Genomic DNA, 18642 nt, shown 5'->3' with positions numbered 1-18642 from the left:
GGAAGCAAAGCCAATGAAGAGAGGAGCCAGATGTTAGTGAGAATACAGCTGTTTTAATAATTCAAATAGCAGCTCAGTACGTTTTCCCGTTTATTATACATGGTTGCACAATCTGAGGCTGGTTAAATACAATCAAGTTTCCAAAAATCTCTCGGAATCATTTCCAGATTACAACATGCAAGTGACCATGAAAATATTTGGCTTTTTACTTTATTCTTTTAAATTTCTGAACAGGCACTTACATGAGGGAGTTAAATTGCTCTCATCCAAAGATATCAGCATTAGAAGTATCCTAGCGTAGAGTACGCAGAGTCTTTTGTCTGCTTTATCAAAGTGCCACAGTAATAAAAGAGTTCTTACAGAAATGTAATTCGATTTTTTTTTTTTTTTTTAACTTACTCATAAAGTAAGGTTACCAATGACACTTGCACCGGAGTTGAGAAGTCTTGGTTTAAAGGCCAAGTGAACTACAAGCGCAAGTAGCCTTCAACACAGCAGGCTTCGGTCTGAGCCCAAGCCACAGCTCTGACAGCAGACTACGTGCTCAGATGAAGGGCTGACGCCTTTAAAAGCTATTTCTTCAAACACTAAATGCCTACGAGATGATCAAGACAAAGGAGCTGCTGCACCAGACAAGCTTCCAACAGTTTTAAGGCTTGCCTGGCTTCAAAACACCTTTCCAGAAGATCACAAAAAAAGCGTATTTGCCCTCATAACATACCCAGATGGACTAGGAGGAGGATGTCCCCAGAGGACGCTTCACCTCTCCTGTCAGGACAGTGAGGAGACAGACAGTGGAAGCATGAAGCCAGGAGGAACCACGGATTTTCATGTAGTTGCAAAATAATCAACGTTACCAGCATTTATTTCATCGATTAGAGCTAATTACGTTCAAATATTTTCCCTGCTCACCACCCGTAGGTGAAATCACGACAACATCTCTACAGTCACGAGTGACCGGGCGACAAACCCCCGCAGGTCAGGAGAGACTCGCGTGAAAGGCTTTGAGAAGTACGGTAGGGAGAGAGGGAAGGCAAAGATGCTTCTTAACATTCTTTGCTTCTGACAGATTCAAAGCCTCTTAGAAACCTTGGTAAAGTGTCCAAAGGCTCCGCGGTTATCACAGTCATAGTGCATATACAATGCAGTTTCAGTTAAGCCCCGTCTAACACAGTAATTAGAAGTCTTAGGACAAATGCACCGTAAACCTCAATTTTTAGTGTGATTTAGTCAATTCTGTCTTACTGTAGTTTCAAAACAAAACAAATGCAAATAAACAACATTGAAAGGAAACATGCAATAAACAACATGAGAAGGGAAATGCTTTAGTCTACACTGTATAGGTGATCGGCAAAAATCAAATACACCAGCCTACCATGCATGGAAATAACTAGATTTAAGCTTATGCATACCCAAGTGCATATAACATTATCAAATAAAAGTAAATGTGCAGTATAAAATAGTAGCTTAAGAAAGTTCCAGTGTTTGAGAAAGCACTTTATTTTAAATGTATATACATACTTGAATGTTTAACTGAAGAACGCTTTAGTAGTATGGTAAATGCAGCCCTGCAAGACGAAGGAAGACAGTTGTAATGGGAATTTTGGCCTTCTTTTCCCACAGGCTGCTGCCATCTTTAACCTCCTGAAGTATTGCAAAGTTTTTCACCTTGTACCAGTTCACATTTCGGGTTGCTCAGCAGACGCTTGTGACTCTGGAGATTCAAATCGCTGGTGAAAGTTTGTTCGTTGTTTCCTCAGCTTCTCAGGAGCTTTTCTCCATAAAATTATTTCCTATTTGAGGAAGGAAACACTTTTGAAACAACCGTTTGCCATGAAGCCAGCACTATCAAGTACCATTTTAAGTTCCTAATAGGCAAGATTTTTGAAAAAAAAAACTCTGCATCCCCATTACTTTCTGCATGTACTGCACTGTTCTATAAGTACCAGAAGTTTACAATTAAGTTTACATATGTAGTTACTGTCTGAACATTTATCAGTCCTGAGCAGTCACCTCTTCCTTAACCATCCTACTTTGATGGAATTGAAGGTTCCAAGAAGTTTTTCTTCCTCCTTTTCTCAAAATCCAAAGCCCACTGTAGCCACTGTATACTCCAGTTAGCTTTGTTTTCCTTATTTCATTATATTGCCTTGTCTATTCTTTAGAAAGGAGACTCTGATCTGCATGATGTTCTAATCCACACAGCTTCATTCCAGTGACCCTTTTTGCTGTTCCTTTCCTCAGCAGGTCCTCAACTTTTTTGTTTTCAATCAAAAGCCTTAGCCCTTATTACAATTTTGAACCTGGGCTAATGCCGAGAGAGGAAATCTATCTGCAGTAGTTTAAGAAAGCAAGCAAACAAACACACCTGTAGCTCATTTTAGCCACAAAGCATTTTGTCTGGGTATTCACAATGCAAGGCTGTTCTACGGCACCAAGCATCCTATATGCTGAAATAGTAGCCATTAACCCCCCTTGGATCCTTTTTGCAAGCTAACATTTCCCATACAGCTTCCAATACACTTGCCAGCAGAAACGTTTATGTCATACACACAGGCCAGGTGGCTTCTAATGTGCTGAACATCCAAAGCAGAGTGTACAACAGTCCAGACAGTTCTGCAACAAGACTGACCATACCTGTTGTTTGAAGTATCGTCTGTCTTCTTCATCCACAAGCACTAGATTTAAGAAGTACCTCACTGAAAATTTTTTGTTCACATCCCTCATTGTAGGAGTTGGGTCATAGCCTGCTAAGAAGAGTCTTATAGGAATTGATTCACCTTAATAAAAGAAAGTTTCAATTAGTTCCTTAAAACTGGATGTCGTTAATGCAGTTTTAGAAGACATGCAAAATAAAAGCAGTTTCCCAAGCACTGTCTGTACCCCTTCCTTGGTTAAAAAAAAGAAAAAAAGCACCACAAACACAACCCTGAGCACAAACACAAGTGTGAAATCAAAAGCGGAAACTGTTTCTCAGTGGAAGCACGGTAGTCAGGCAAGACAAAAGGATCCGTATCTTGAACTCTAGAGCTGGTCTACACCACGGAGTCGGGTTTGAACCAAAGCAATAAAAGGATCAGACATAGAATTTCCAATGGTAAATAAGGGTAAGAATTACTAGGATCCCAAGTGAAATGCCCTAAGTGAATAAAAACATCTGCTTTGCATAAGAAAATCCACTATCATTTCAGCAACCTAAGGAGAAGTTAGAAAAATGTATACAAGTCATCTCCAGATTTATTTTTTTTTTTAAAATACAGTTTTAACTCAAAAATGCTTACCCTTTAAAACAAGCATAGTTATTTACCTTTAACTGGTGCACCATCCATTATTTCATACTTCGCAATAGTTTCAGTCTCTGTTGTGGTACTGGGTCCTGGTGAAACAAGTTTTCACTGTGAGAACACACGTTTCAGTTTCAAACATTTACAAAGCCTTACCACAGCGGTTTCTACTCTGCAGCATTTAAATGACACAACACTGTATTTTTTGGAAGCAAAACCCTCTCCGAGGCAGAGCGGCTACTTCTTACTCTCTCCTCCCCAGGCTGACACAGAAGCAGCAGTAATCAGTGCTTTGAAAGAGCCTTGAGTATGCAGGCTTTAAATAGGGGACAAGCATGCAGGGTAGGACTCATGATTTGGTGGGGAGTGCTAGCAACTGATACTGCTAGGCTGAGATCAGACTAGAAAACTGAAGGGTTATCACCCAGCACAAGAGTCACGTTTCTCCAGGGCCTAGGATGAAGAAACCAGAGTACCTAATTCAGCCACAAAAGCCAACAATAAAGTAGAGCTTTCTGCTCTTCCCCTATTGCTATGGAGGCTCTCATTCTTAACACAAGCAGCTCACTAGGGTTCCAGCCACTGGGGAATGAAGTCATGAGGCACAAGCTCTTACTGCCTTCCTAGATTGAGGGTGTACAAGCCTGATCTGCAATAATCAAGCTGTTTCTGCTTGAAAGCCTCTTAATATTTTCATCCTACCAACTTTAGGCTGACTGAAAACGTCACATCTCTAGAACGCAAGAGATTCATGCTGATTTTTACCAAGCCCACTTTACCAGCTAATATCTGCAGAATCAAAGGGGTCTTCAAGATGCATTTTACACCTTTTGCCTTGTTCGTTATCTATCAAGGCTGCTTAAGCTGCTGCACATTTATGCCCGAGTTTCATTAACAACAGTTCATGTTTGTGAAGCTATCCCAACAGTCACAATCCCAGAGCAATGCCAAGGACCTTAGGTAATGTTGACTACTACGTATGATTACCAAAGCACAGAATGCAAATATCAGTCAAACACTGGGGAGAAAGCAGCATATGCAGCATCGGTTTAGCCAAGGCTGCAATTATTGACTTCACTCTCCAGGTTTGTATAATGCTCAACTGGTATACAAGTTGCCATTTCTTTTGAACTATGTTTCTCTTACCAATTCCAGTAATCTCCTTTTTGATCAGCTGCAACTCCATGTGCTGAATTTTTATTCTCACTAAGAGGAAATAAATTTTTCCAACAATCACATCCTTTAAGTGATACCTTTAAAAGAACAGAATGGGGGTTTTCATTGAAGAATAAAGAGAAATTTTACAGCTTCTTGAAAACAAGTTATACAGGCAATTACCTTATCTGGCCTGTTAATTACTCAGAGCTTGCTTCCCCACTGAGGTAAGCATCTCAGCCAGACCAGTACAATTACCACCTTTCAATCACTGAACTACTAGTAGAGGAAGTAATGTAGTTATAATCAAAAAGCATAAATGCAGAAATCAAGTCTTAAATATTTGCTAATGACCTTCCTATTAGTACTGAAGGTAGAAAAGACAAATATTCCTCAAAAAAGGCCACTGTGTAATTAGTAACCAAACAGCTCAATACCATAATAATTGAAAATGTTTCTTTACATTTCAAGTCCCCAGATACCAGGTCGTTCATAAAATATTACGTACTCTATCTTTTTATCCCAAGATATTTACTTGAATACCTTTCATTAAGAGACACTTACTTTGACTTATTGTATTCAAACTCTATATGAAGACAGTCTTCAATGCCTACTTCCATTTTAATAGAGTTGTTTACATCTGGGTATGTAGCAAGCTGGTGAACAATCAGATCATATTCTTTCACCAAGTCTGACAGCCGTCTCACTATTGTCACTTTTAGAAAATACCTAGGGCAAAAGTTAACCAACATTACTCAGAATTGCGTTAAGTAAAAGCCCTTATGTTCTGAACTACACGTATTCTTTGGAAGACAAGAGTACATTCTCTTAAGACTAAGAAAAGAAGAGTAAGACACTGAACTACAAGACAAAACACAGGTGGAAATGTGGAGAAGGGGTTGATTGGTTGTGTTTGGGTTTGTTTGTTTTTTTTTTTAAAGGAGGATTGTTTTCACTTGATTGAACTGAAAGAACTTGATCTACACAAACACCACTGAGCAATTTCAAATAACATACAAAAGGCTACATTATAACACAATCTCAACAACTCCAATCAAGGGACACTAGCTACTGGCTGTTACATGTCTGATTTGAAATTCAAAAGGAGGAAAGGGGGAAAGGGGACAGTATAATTGCTCAATTATGAATTTGCTGCAGGGAACACAGGGAGAGAAGGCTTAAAAGTTACAAACCTCAGTCTGACATTGGCACCAATGTAGGATTCATATGGCTTCTCAACTTGCATGAATTCAAAGTCATAGCTTCTGCTTTGGGTCAGTTCTCCAGGTAAGGCCAGTTCTTTCACTAAGTTTACAAATTCATGAGTATTGCTTTTGTCATTGAAGAGCTCTAAAGATGAGGAAGTTTAAAGGAAAACATGTTTCAGTGTTTGTTTTTTAGCAAACAAAACTGTTTCTAATTTGGCAGGAGAAGGTGGGAGAGGACAACAGAAGGAATGAATTTAAGTTACACATCAATGACCAAATGTTTTATCCATTCAAAGTTACATTCAGTTTCAGCAACCTACAGTAAGCATTCCTGAAGAGCTAACTGCAAAGAACAGAACACGTATTTGAAGCTTCACTAGCATGGCATCTTTTTTCCAATGACAGTTTAGCTAACTTTAATAAGTGCTTCTTGCCTTGCATTGTCTGTAATTAGCATCGCCTGATTTTGGCTTCCAGCATTTATCACTTGAAGGGGCAAAATCTAAGCAACACCAAGACTGGCTTATCTAAGACAGGTCAGTGATCCCAACTGGTATCCTGCAGATCAACACCACCTATCAAATGGCTTATTATTACTACTGGTCTACAATCAAACAGCTTATTATGATCACTTGTTTAAGTCAGTCATTTGGAAACAAGCTCTTAACACAAACATAGACAGACCAGTTTCACAGCAACGGCATCTTCTGTCCCCAGGCCAGACCACTGTCATTATTATTCATCCCTGGACCTATGTCATGCTATTCTCACCAAGATAAAACTTAGAAAGGTAGAAAAATTTAACATCACCATAAAAAAAAAAAATCCAAACTCTTGTACATAAAAAAAACTTTCCCTACAATTCACAACTGAAAATATCAGCTAAGAACGTCAGCAGCACTTGATTTTACACAGACTTAAGCTTTCCAGAAGAAAACGAATAAACTAAACACACCGACTCCACAGTTTATCATTGCCAGCTTGATAGAAACTGACACTAACTGGTAACTGCTTGTTTTCTAATATGACTACAAATTATCTAAGGTGTACTTTGTGTGCTATGATAAGCGTTCATTGGGGGGTTGGACTAGATGATCTCCAGAGGTCCCTTACAACCCCATGTGATTCTGTGATATGACTTATTTACCATTGCATATGCAATACTTTTTGTGCCAGTCAGAAAAGTTGCACTCTGAAGAGCTGGTTTAAAATAGGTCTTTGACACGCAGCTGGAGCTAGTCTCCAAGTAGTGCAGAGGCAGATCACACTATTTGTACTGTTGTATTAAAACTTGAAAGGATGCAAGAAAACCTGGACAAGTACAAAAAGCAGTAGCTTAAACCACTTCTGCATAACTGACAACTTCTAAACTGTAGCACAATAGAAAGTCCCAGAAACACATGAAATTGAAGAAACACTACATCAAATTAAAGTCATTCAGAGAATAAAACTTATGTATCAGTAGATGAAAAGCAGCCTGTATAGCTATTAGAAGACAACAAACTAAATGAAGCTGACGTATGAATTACTTCCAAGGGGAACAATAATGCAAACAGCCCTCTACCAAAGAAGAAAGGAATTTTAGCATCAGCCTAAGGGTGCAGAAGTTACCTCAAGTGGTAGGAAGAGGTTAGATGCGATCTAGCTCCTTAATAGTTCAAATGTAACCAGATTTCAATAAAGTTGTAGGAAAACTATATTTTTAATGTCAATACCACCTTATCTTGCTAAAAAGCACAAAGATCCTCTAAAGTGTCAATATTATTTTATGTTAACAGTATAAAATTATGCTTTATAAAAACAACCACCAAATAATTGTTTTAGGAGTGTTTTCCTATGGGCTGCCACATAATTTCTTTTCTATGCTTCTTCTCTTTTGGAGTCAGAATTAAAGACAAGAATTAAGAAGTCTGGCACAGTAGGTACACCCGGCATTTTGGCTCAGAAACTTAAATACATGCAAAACAAGGCACAGAGGAAAAAAAAAAAAATCAAGTGTTTTCATTTTGCTTTTTACATCAGGGTCATTCATCATTTATAATCAGAGGGGTGACTGTGTTTTAAGTTAAAAATGATAGTCTGAAGTGTATGAAGCAGAAACTATGTGTACTGTGGCCACAAGTTTAGTTTCTAGAAATTTCTAGCGGTTCTTCATCAAACTCTTAACCAGTCTGAGACAGACAGAATACTCACCATCCTAAATCTCCCTCACATGTACATAGCTTACCTCCCAATGACTTTCTGACTCGCACAAATTAGTACATCACTTGCATTAAGATGAGGAGGATATAATCTTCCTTTGGCACTTTTCATCCACTAACCCAAACAGGTTGCAATTTTGAGCCAAAATGCTGACAGTCACAAGTGCCAAGTTCCATAAACCACACACACCTGACATCCCCTTTATAGCTTAAACTCACCAATTTGTCCTACAAATTCAATTCTAATTCCTTGGTGCTCTTGTCTCTTCCCCGGCTGCCTAAAGGAGACGTTCACCTACCAAGGAAAAAAAAACTACCAGTTAAAATTTTTCAACACTTTCACTCTAATACATGACCTTAGTAAAAATGAAAACATATTACTACATGCCTATGAAAACTGAGAACTCTTTTCAACAGCACTACTTGAGCTTGAAGGCAACCAAATTAAACAGCTGATTATGAAACTAAGCATTACCAAGGCGCCACTAAAGCATTTAAGAAAAATCTAATCATCCACAAGACTGAATTTAATAACTAAGCTTGAAACTTTTGAGTTCCAAAATTAAGAATCCAAGCCAGAGCTTAAGCAGAGTTCACATAAGCCACTCGTGACCCTTCATCTTTGAAGGCAGAGAGCTTCAAAGCATCTTCTAAGAGTCTCATTTAGAAGTCCAAAAAAGAACTGCCATGAGATGCATCCCTTTAAAGTCAAGTGAACTTAAGTCCCTTCCGCAGCAGATAACTAAGTATTGGTGGTGAAGAAGTCAATGAACAGTAACAGATAATAAAACCTCTAGTGTGACTTTGATTCTCACAAACAGACCTCACCTCACAAGAAAGGACTTCATAAGGTTACTTTATATGGAAACATGTAAACACTAAGCATATAAGCGTTTTCTTATGAGGCAGTGATGACCACAGAAATTCCCATACCTTAAAATCCAGTACATCTTCAATATCAGAGTAGGAAGTAATCCACTTGAATAATCTATCTTTGTGGTGAAAAGGAGGAGAGAGGTAGGTGGAAGTTGTCCAATAAATTACTGGTCTTCCACACCTCCTCATCCCACTGTGCTTGTCTTAGCCAAAACTCATCAGTCACCTCTCACGTGTCACTGATACAAGCAAGAAGTGCTCAGGCCAGCGAACATATAAAAGCTAGTTCCCTTATTTTCCTGAGTTTAAGGCTCGTCTTGTTAGAGTTTCACATCCCTGAAAGGATATTTCTAGAGAACAGAGATCTTAACATGGAAAGATATCTTCAGAGCAGGAAGATGCCCAGAGACAACAAGTCAGTCAAGATCAAAGCAGGTATTTAGAAGTCAATCTCAGAACCCAATACCTGGCTCAATTTTTTTTGGAGAAAAAGTTGATTACAAGGGAAATACTCAGAGTGAGAATGGCTCCAGTAAAACCAGAGTGATGGCAAGGAGTTCTCAGGTACAATACTGAAAATAGAGATATCTCTCTGGCAATCTCAACTTTATCTTATTTTTTCCAACATGAAAAACTCTTGTTGACTCAGCAGCCAGTTGAACTTTATATGTTGGTCCTCTGATGCAATTCCAGAAACCACTTCAGGGCATGAAATGCAAGGCTTAGCTTCAGGGCATGCAAAGCAAGTTGGCTGTACCAGCCAAAAATTAGTTACACATGTTGGTTTGTATATTTTGGAGTTCAAAGGGAATGGGAAGCAGAGGGATCCAGTTTGGAATAGTTTTGTTGCCAAAAGCAACATAGGATTGCACTGGGTTGCACAAAAAGCTTATTCCTAAATACAAGATGACCAGAAACAAATGAACAGCTACTAATCAAAACGTTCAGTTGTATCAGTTGCCTGAATGACCGGGGCAAAAAAGACAATATATAGGAAGAGTTTCCTCTTTGAATAACATTACAAGCTGAAATCGCAGCTCTTGGCTTATCAGTTTTTCATTTACTTTCCTATACGCATCTGCATGCCAGAACAATTCACTTTAAAAAAAAAAAAAAAATAATTTACCTTTCCCGAAACAGATTCTCCATCATAGAAGAGAAAATGCTTTTCTACTTTACCGTCTTCTGTTTTGATTTCTGCTGTTTTCCGTGTTTCAGCATCATTAAGAATAACATCAATCTCACAAGGAGGAGCGAAAAAGCCTCCAAGAAAACTCTGGAATAACAAGAATTAGACAAGTTACTGCACAGTGGACACTCCATTTTAAATGTGGTATTTACTTGCAGCTGCACACACTACATTGGGGAAAAACATTTGTGCTCCCATGAAGTCACAAAGCCATTATGTATTAGAGACCCAAGAAATAGCGATGACAAGAGACAGTTATTCATCTAGCAAATAACTGAAATCAGGTCAGTAACAAGCAGTAACAGCTCTTACAAAATATAATATTTATTTTAAAAAGTACACAGTATAACCACCACTATTACTACTACACTAAAATACTAACAAATATTTAAAATGTTACTATTGCAAACACAACTTTGGTTTCTGTCACTGCAAAGTTTCCAATCACCGATTTCATTTTTTAAAAATTAAGCATATTTAAACCACACTTAAAAAAAAAAAAACTTTTTAACAAATTTATCCCATCTGGCTTAGGATTTGAAATATTATGCCAAAAAGAATTTATCTATTGCTTTATACCCACTATAGCTTACTGCAAAAACTGCATTATCAAAAAGGATCAGAAGTAAAAGGAGTAACAGAGCAAAGCAGAGTGAAAAGAAACAACAACAGGGGATACAGTACAAGGCCTGGAGAAGGGGAATAGGGACTTTTATTTGTTGCCTCTTCCTACAGCCCATAGTTCTCTTAGCAAATGAAGAGAGCACTAGCAGGTTCAAGAGGCAGGGGGTTGATATAATCCACGCTAGCTACACAACTCCGCCATCAGATAGAGTGGATGCCACAAGCTGACCCATAACACCACTCCAGGCACCAATCCATTATGAGTATTAACTGTTTGTCCTCACCTTACAACAGCATTCCCTAGGCATGAACTTTTGACCAGCACCAAACAAAAGAAAGGAGGAAAGATCATCCTTTGACCTCGCACAAACATTTATTACAAGAAACTGCAAAACATGTTAGCGGCCCTATGGGAAACTCAACAAGATTAGCACAATAGCCCACATTTTCTCCTAGGAATTTGGCACTAATCTGCTTTGATGTACTGAAGCAGACAACACTTCGCTAACTCAGTGCAACCTTTTTTTTTTTTTTTTTTTTGGGGAGAAATTACACTATGTTCTTTCCGAGAGCATCCACTTGAACTAGATGAAGCAGTCATTCTCACTTCACCAATTCTATCTCAAAAACTGAATAACATTGAAGACATTCTGGGGACCTGAAGTTTGAAATGTAATATCAGTAACAAAAAGTCTAGAAGAAAGTTTGATCTGAACACTGCTGCCTGGCAGCAGGAACACCGAGTGACTTTTTGCTTAGGTATACAAGTCAAGCAAAGACATGGTGCAATTTTGAGCTGTAAAACAGCGATTCACACAAGGCTAAACCAACTTTGTATTTGTTCAGATAGCAAGCAGCCCTAGTTCAACTCAGAGAGATGCATATAACTAACTGAAACCTAGTTACATCTACTTCACATTCTCACAGGAAAGAGAAGCAGATGACCAACAAGGTGGTCAAACTAAGACCAAATGGTCCTCCAAGTATCTGCCATGCACACAGTCACATTAATTGCTCAAATAATTTTTATTTTTTTTTTTTTATTAATGACCGCACACTAGAACCCTTCTTGATTTTTGGCTCCTGGGGAAGGGGGAGAGAGAAAGAAGAAAAAGTTTCAACAAGAACTCCAAATCTTTAGACCATTTGAAACCATATTTTTTTCCTCAGGAATTCTGCATGCCTTCTCCAGATTAGCCTTATACTTTTCTTTCCCCCAAGCAAACAAGGAAGCATATTACCTTTAAGTAAAGGTTATACAAGACAGTCTCACAGCACCTTCCATACTGTGAAGCTGTAGCATCATTTAAAGCAATCAGCCAGAACTAACATTGGTAATACACCACTTCTCAAGACACTGTGTTTCAGCTGTACCCCTGAGAGATTAGCCATGATCTCATCCAGAGAGGACAAGAACATATGGAATAAAGAAATCAACAGCTGGTATCTCCTCCAGTTGCTACCGAAGATAGTGCTGCAGGGAAACTATGCAAAACAAGAAGTATTTTAAGAAGCCATCATATGGCTTATTACGTTACAGCTTAAGAAAATGAATAAAGAGAACTAGTGTTTTCAGAAGCCGGCCAAACGCTAGGCTATGTTCTTGATTTCATGCAAAAGACAGACGCTGAAGATCTTGCTATATCAGGACTGAAATCAATCTACATTCAGTCCTTATGTGTTATAGCTGTACCAAAGGACTTGTAGGACTCCCAGCAGCTGATAAACAGTGCAGAAATCCCAGCCTCAGCTTCACATGGAGCCTATAAAAGCTTCTGCATGTCCAACATAGATAGATAAACATGTTAAGGAACCGACACGCTTCAGAAACCCAAAGTGCATTGATCTAGGTGGTTCCTTAAAAATACGATTTTTTTATTTTTTTTTTAAAACTATAGGTCCCAGCACACCAAGCACTTTGCCTAGGCCGAGCCTGCTAAGCACCAAGTGGCCGCTATTTCACCAGCCCTGAAGGATCACTACCAAGCCCTATCATTTTAAGCACTGACTTACAGGACCGCTGAAAGATTTACTGATGTTTCCAGGACCATTGCACGCACCTTCCCCAAAGCCACTCCGACAGCAGCCGTGTAGGAAAAATGGAAGCCGAGTTTCACGGCTAACCCCCATGTTGGCGAGGACGAAGAAGGCACAGGGGAACGTCCCAAGCTTTAATCCATAAATTATACTAAAAGCACCCCAAACCGTTGTTTTTCGCCACCTCGCCCCAGCGCCGTTCTGTCCCGAGCCCGCCCCGTACAGCAGCGGCTCTCGCCTGCCTCCCTCCCTCCCTCCCCGGGGCCACCCCGTCCGGCCTCTGCCGCCGCCAGGCCCGGGCGCAGCAGGGGAGCAGAAGGCCGGGGAGGGGGCGACTAGGCCGGCGGCGATGGCGATGGTGGGGGGGTGGGGGTCACTGGTCGCTTTGCGACCGGTCCGTAGGCGAGGAGAGGGACAACCGGCAGGCAAATCGCGCCCGGCGAGGCGGCTCTCCTCACGCACAGCCCGAAGCCACAGGTGGAGAAGGAGGAAAGGAGGGAGGCACCGCCCGGCCCGGCCCGGCCCAGGTCGCCGCCACCGCCGCCGCCGCCTCAGGCGCGTTGCGGCCGTTGGCCGGTAACGGCCGTTAACGGTCACCCCACACACACACTCACACACTCACACACTCACACACTCACCATAGTGCGTGCCCCGCCGCGGCCGACTCCCACCCCGCGCGCCACCAGCACCAGCCGCCCCGGCCCGCGCCCCTGTCATGTGACCTTACAGCCCGCCACGCCACGCCTCTGCCTCGCCGCACGTGACCGCCTCCCCCCCGCCCCCCTCCCTTCCCCGTCCCCGCCGCCTTCCTGCCGCCGCCCGCTCCGCTCTGGGCCCGGGGAGGAGGGGGGGGAGAGGGAGGAGAGGGGGCATGTCAGTCGGCGCATGCGCGGTGCGGCGGGAGGGCGCCGCCTAGCGGGGAAGGGAGGGCAGGGCGGCTCCCTGACAGGAAATAGCGGCCGCGGCGGCGAAACGGGTGGGTTTTGTTTTTGTTTTTGTTTTTTGGCAGATTTTGTACTTTTTTAGGAAAACGGGGAGGCGCGAGACAGCCGCTCGGGTGGATTTTAGCCTGATTAGCTGAGGGTTGGAAAAGTGCAGGCGGCCCCCGCCGCGCAAAGGGTTTTATTAATTTATTGACCAATTGTAAATATATTATTTAATTTATTAATTCATTAAAGGTTTTTAAATTATTTCCCCTGGAGCACGGTGACATCCCCACAGAAAGCCATTTTTTTCCCCCTGATTGGGACGGTCACCCCATCCGCTAAAAGCAAAGAGCGCGTTCAGACCAAAGAAAGATTATTTCTTTTAGTGAGTGAAAGCAATAAAGACCTTAAGGCAAAGTTTTTATTGACCGGCAGTTGGTTTAAAACTGCTTTGTGGCCGCAGCGTCAGGCCAGGCACTGAAGAAGGGGAGAGGGAAGGCCGCTGCCATCGCGAGGAGGCCGATGTCTCCAGGCCTACAGGAGCAAATCCTCCTCCGTTAGCTTCTGCTTCAGCTCGCTGTCCCGTGGGCCCACTAGGAAGAAGCCATCGCTGTCACCGAGCCCCGACCCGGAGGCTGGCTCCGCTTCCACCGCAACATCAGACCCAGAGCCGGACTCCTCATCCGAGAGCGGGAATGTGTTGCCCAGCTCCTGGTATCTCTTCATCCTGAAACGCAGAGTGGCAGATGGTTTATTCCAAACTCAGTGTTTTATTATCTCTTAAGTGAACACGCCAAAGCCTCGCATTCCCATAGATGAGCCATGCTGTGACAGGACCATCGAGATGGGAATACCGGACATTTTTGGGTGCCAGCACCAATAACAAACATGCAGCACATGAACTTACAGGGACGGGTCTGCCATGGGAGGGAGGATCCTGTTGGCTCCGCTTGTGGGCATGTAAAACCAGGGCCCCTTCTCTTCGATACAGTTAGCAGACCAGGCATCGGGTCGGCACCTCACCCTCTTGTACCTTGCCTTCTGCATCGGAGCACCTGAGCAAATCAGCCATGTGTTATTCACCAGGACATTATTCAGCAGGACCTATTAACTTTATGAGCACCTAGTAAAGCTTGGAGGAGTGGAAGAAAGTAATTTGTGTGGCCCCGATTGCTCAACTGCCAAAAAGTAAATTGATCCTGCAGACTGTTTTTCAAATGGCAACTGATATCCCTAAGTGACATTCCTGCTACCAGAGATGTCAGGCACATCTCACACACAGCACCGGGAAGTCCACGGGAATTAGAAATGGAAATCCCATGGGAAACCACCACCTTGCACTGAGAAGGGCTCATCCCCAGCTTGGGGCACAGCATGTCCCTGGGGAACCCGCGGGCTCAGCCACCTTCAGCTTTCCCCGAAGCTGGTGGAGGTATCTCAAGATCTCCGGAGGACAAGCCACCCCAGTGGAGAGCTGACTCCTGCGCCCTCCCTTTCTCTGTTGGCTCCAGCAAGGGTGAGGACCAACCCCGCAACAGCGTTGCCTGTCTCAGCTCAGCTCCTTCGAGTTCCTCCTCCTGGTGGGGAGGCTGGAAACAGAAGGTATGCTAAGAGCCGCCTGCCAGTGGGGCAGATTTGGGAATTACGTATCTTCTCAGGGCATGTCAGCTGAATAGAGACAGTTCAGACGTCTCCTAGACACGGCCCAGGGTTACATAAACCCACAGTTTCAGTTCTGGTGTCCCCCATGTGCCTGATTAGGGCTGTCGCTGAAAAGCGAATCTTCAAAAAATATCAAATGGAGAAAATAACAATTGCAAAGTACGACAAAAGCAGTGGCATTTCATCCTTCCTCTTGGTTTCATGTAATTAATTTGTTCTGAAGCCTCCTGGCACATTCTCTCCCTGCTGGCACTTCATCTATTTTTTCTCGGTTTCTTGGGAGTATCTTTCTGTAATTACGCTTCTCTATTGCCCTGTATATTTCCCTAATGCACCAGGTGACTTTCAGCTACCTCCTACACTCCTCTGTAAGAGAAAAAAGATCTCATGGGTATCATTTCCTGCGTCTTTTACAGCATATTCCTTTTTCATACTTATTTTCTCCTCTTAGCATATTATTAAGAAGGTTTTTAATAATAACAGTAGCAACAAAATAAACAACTGCATCTGAATAATTTGCAAACAATGTACAAAAAGCCTGTGAGTGGTAGATACATAATAAAGCCTGCCACTGTCACAGCTTTGGTTTGGGGAGAAAAGGTACTCTACGTGCTTGCAAAGTGCTTCTCCCTCACAAGAAGCAAATCCACAGGGTACATGTCATCATGAATCAACATTTCCTTTTAGTTGTTTTAGTGCTGCGTGTTGTAATATTGTAGAGAATAAACCGTTTAATTTCCTCATACTTGCAACTAGTTTCCTTTCCCACCCTCCTACAAGAAAGTAGACCGTAGTAGTTATGACATGGGAACTCTTACATACTCTGTCTGTAACTACATAACGGAATAAGGGTACGTAACCAGACCACCGTGAAAGGGCCACTTAAAAAAAAAAAAAAAACATATTAAAAATATACCCACATACAGCAACTTATTTTATGAAGTCTTTTTCTTACAGGGGCTGGGAAAGGGACACGGAAACGCTCCACTAGGAAAAAGCACTTTTTCTTACCATTCCCCCTCCAGAAAACGAAATGTTAGCAAAAGAGGTTTTCTGAGTAGATCTCATTACCCCCAGAAGAAGGTCAGTTTGAAAAATTCGGAGGCTGCCCACTTGGCCTACGCTGCATAGCCCAGAAAGAGGATTACCGAGAGAACAACCGCACTGTTTTACCTTGTGCTGTGTATCCCACAAAGAGGATTAAACAAATAGCCAGGAAAATCCTCCCGTTACATCTGATAAGGAGCTGCATTTTGGCTGGCGTCCCCCTGCTCACCACCAGCTTTCCCCACGGCTTCACACTTCAGAAATACAATGGGGCGAGGAGATCGACTTTTAGAAGAGGTTTCCAAAACCTCAAACCCAACCCATAACCTGCGTCATTGCTTCCTGATTGACGGGAGTGAGACATCTACAGACAAGCCCAGTGCTCTGGCCTCCTGGCCTTCATCACTCAAAAAAAAAAAGAAAAAATAAATAAAATAAATCCCCACTGCCTTGGTCTCCAGTTTTGCCTGAGCAGAAAAGCAAACCTGGAACCAACCAGCCTTACTGAAGGCGTGTGCTGCCGGCAGCTTGTGGTCCAGGTGTGCATCCCACCCGGGATGTCAGAAATTCGCAGTAGAAGTGAAAAAAATGGAAAAAATTTAGAGAGTAGATCCTGGTAGAAACATTGTCACCTCCTTTCTGAAAGGGCACAACAGACTTCCTTGGCCCTGATGGCTGAGCCTGGGCAGCCAGGTCATCATCGGCATGGTGCGAGCACCCCGGGGTGCGTGGCAAAGGGTTTGGATAGTACGTGGCTCTGAGGGGAGCCTGGCTGGGAAAGCCATGAAAGCCCTTATAAAGACACATGGAAAGTGCCTTTCGGCTACTTCATACCTTTTGCTTGCCTTTTAGTTGGGATTAAAGCAGGCTTGAGTTCACTTAAGAATAAATTACAATACGACGAGGTTGTCTAAGTGGTGGGAGTTTTTCTTAGTCATACCATTAGCTGCTGGGTTAACTGGGGCACTGACGTGTGGGCCTAATGTGCCGCCAGCACCTTTGCTGATACGGCTGATAGTGTAAGTTGTCTGTGGTAAATCTATTTTTACATGGTGGAAAGTCCACAGAGGCCCCCCATGGGGATCCAGGCTGAGCAGTGGCTTTCCCCAGGGCACAGCAGCGCTCCACCGAAACCCCACAAGTGGCAGAGGAGACCCCTCCAGCAGCTCCTCTCTCCAGGCTGGGCTTTACTGCTGGGCTTTACTCCAGGCTCAGCTTTACTGAGCTGCACATCCGCATCGATGCAATTTGTTATGAACCACCTCACGTGGGGGTTTTTCCGGCATGGGAAAAATAGGAGACTCAAACCAAGCAGGTGCGGAAGGACTCGTGTGCAGTGGTTATTCCTACCAGCCTCTTTTCTAGTTTGTATTTTCAGCATCAACGCTTGTTTCTTTTCTTTTTTTAAGGTGGTGCTCAGCATCAGTAGGAAGCCGGGTGAACGCATGCGGGGAGGCGATCAGCCCCCACCCGCTGAAGCTGCAATAACATCTCTCATTTTCCACTGGTCACGGGCACATGCTGACCTCCTCCACACCCCTCAGGCGTGTGCAAACAACCCCCCGCGTGGGAAAGCACCCCTGCAGCAGCTATTTCTGCCCTTCCCACTAGCCAGGGGCTTTTTCCACCCCGGCACTGGAAGCCTCCCCAGAATGCAACCGGAGCGGTGCCCACCAGCGGGCATCCTGCAGGAGCTGGGGGAGCTGCTGAGGGTAGGTGGGAGCCACAGAACCCCCATGGCTGGAGGGGGATCTCGCAGAGCCAAGTTATCTGTCTTGTACCATCAACCCATGGCGGAACTTGTACCGCTGGCAGTTTTGCCACACGGTTTTGTTATTTTCTTCTGTGTCAGCGGCGTGCCTCAGGAAATGAGATTGCTCGACAATTGGTAACCATGGGAAGACTGAAGCAAATTTTCCACTCTCTCATGTCATGGACACCTGCTCAACGGGGGCCAGCAACCCGCGGGGAGCTTCAGCCTGTGCCCATCTCCTCCTATCCTGCTGCGCTCCACTAGTGCTCCCACCCTGCCGACAAAGAGCTTTCCACCTTCCAGTGAACATGGAAGTGATGCTGGAGGCCTGGATCTGAAGCAATCTGGGATGGGCAAGTCTATGGGATACCACTCAGGCCATAAAATGCAAATAATCAGCAGAAATTAAAAAATGCCATCTTGAGTTCGAGGCCACGACTTGCAGAAAGTAGACACTTTTTTTTTTTTTAAAGGGAGAACAGCACACGGGCCGTACTATATTGGAATGCTAACCTTGAAACATGCCATTGCATGAATGTCACAGTTTAAGAGAAAGAGGGGGGGTTTTAAGTAAAATATTTTAAATCCGTGGAGAGGAGAGCCACTGTACCTAGGTCAGCTACCTCAAATCTACCCCCCGTGAACTGCAAGGAAGGTCCACAGGGTAATATTCCCCTTGC

The 18642-nt window shown here is 43.1% G+C and overlaps 2 protein-coding genes across 3 annotated transcripts; both read right to left on the bottom strand.

The window, feature by feature from the left end:
- Positions 1–35: 35 nt before the first annotated feature.
- VPS26A (VPS26 retromer complex component A) lies at positions 36–13327 on the bottom strand. Of its 2 annotated transcripts, XM_074154373.1 has the most exons (10): positions 13213–13316; positions 9851–10000; positions 8068–8143; positions 5633–5789; positions 5004–5168; positions 4431–4537; positions 3308–3376; positions 2638–2780; positions 1669–1793; positions 393–1568 (listed from the first exon to the last, which is right to left on the bottom strand). In XM_074154373.1, the coding sequence occupies exons 1-9, from the start codon at positions 13213–13215 to the stop codon at positions 1680–1682; spliced, it is 984 nt and encodes a 327-aa protein (XP_074010474.1). In that variant the 5' UTR covers positions 13216–13316; the 3' UTR covers positions 393–1568; positions 1669–1679. The 2 variants fall into 2 exon arrangements, with proteins under 2 accessions (XP_074010473.1, XP_074010474.1); XM_074154372.1 differs by having other exon boundaries at positions 36–1793; positions 13213–13327.
- A 557-nt stretch (positions 13328–13884) lies between these two features.
- SRGN (serglycin) lies at positions 13885–16475 on the bottom strand. Its single transcript, XM_074154699.1, has 3 exons — positions 16336–16475; positions 14408–14555; positions 13885–14227 (listed from the first exon to the last, which is right to left on the bottom strand). Exons 1-3 carry the CDS (start codon positions 16412–16414, stop codon positions 14035–14037), a joined length of 420 nt encoding a protein of 139 aa, XP_074010800.1. The 5' UTR covers positions 16415–16475; the 3' UTR covers positions 13885–14034.
- Between the last annotated feature and the right edge of the window lie 2167 nt (positions 16476–18642).

The sequence above is a fragment of the Numenius arquata genome, chromosome 10 (assembly GCF_964106895.1).
Source record: "Numenius arquata chromosome 10, bNumArq3.hap1.1, whole genome shotgun sequence".
NCBI classification, from domain to species: Eukaryota; Metazoa; Chordata; class Aves; order Charadriiformes; family Scolopacidae; genus Numenius; species Numenius arquata.
Note: the sequence above shows the minus strand (reverse complement) of the source record. Positions and strands in the feature narration are given on the sequence as shown.

Coding starts and splice junctions, on each gene's coding strand:
- SRGN (XM_074154699.1), bottom strand. CDS start 16,414: ATGCAGCTCCTTATCAGATGTAACGGGAGGATTTTCCTGGCTATTTGT. Junction 14,556..16,335: donor TGTGGGATACACAGCACAAG/GTAAAACAGTGC, acceptor TGATTTGCTCAG/GTGCTCCGATGCAGAAGGCA. Junction 14,228..14,407: donor CCCATGGCAGACCCGTCCCT/GTAAGTTCATGT, acceptor TCTGCGTTTCAG/GATGAAGAGATACCAGGAGC.
- VPS26A (XM_074154372.1), bottom strand. Junction 3,377..4,430: donor AAAGGAGATTACTGGAATTG/GTAAGAGAAACA, acceptor TTGTTTCACCAG/GACCCAGTACCACAACAGAG. Junction 2,781..3,307: donor GGATGGTGCACCAGTTAAAG/GTAAATAACTAT, acceptor TCTTTTATTAAG/GTGAATCAATTCCTATAAGA.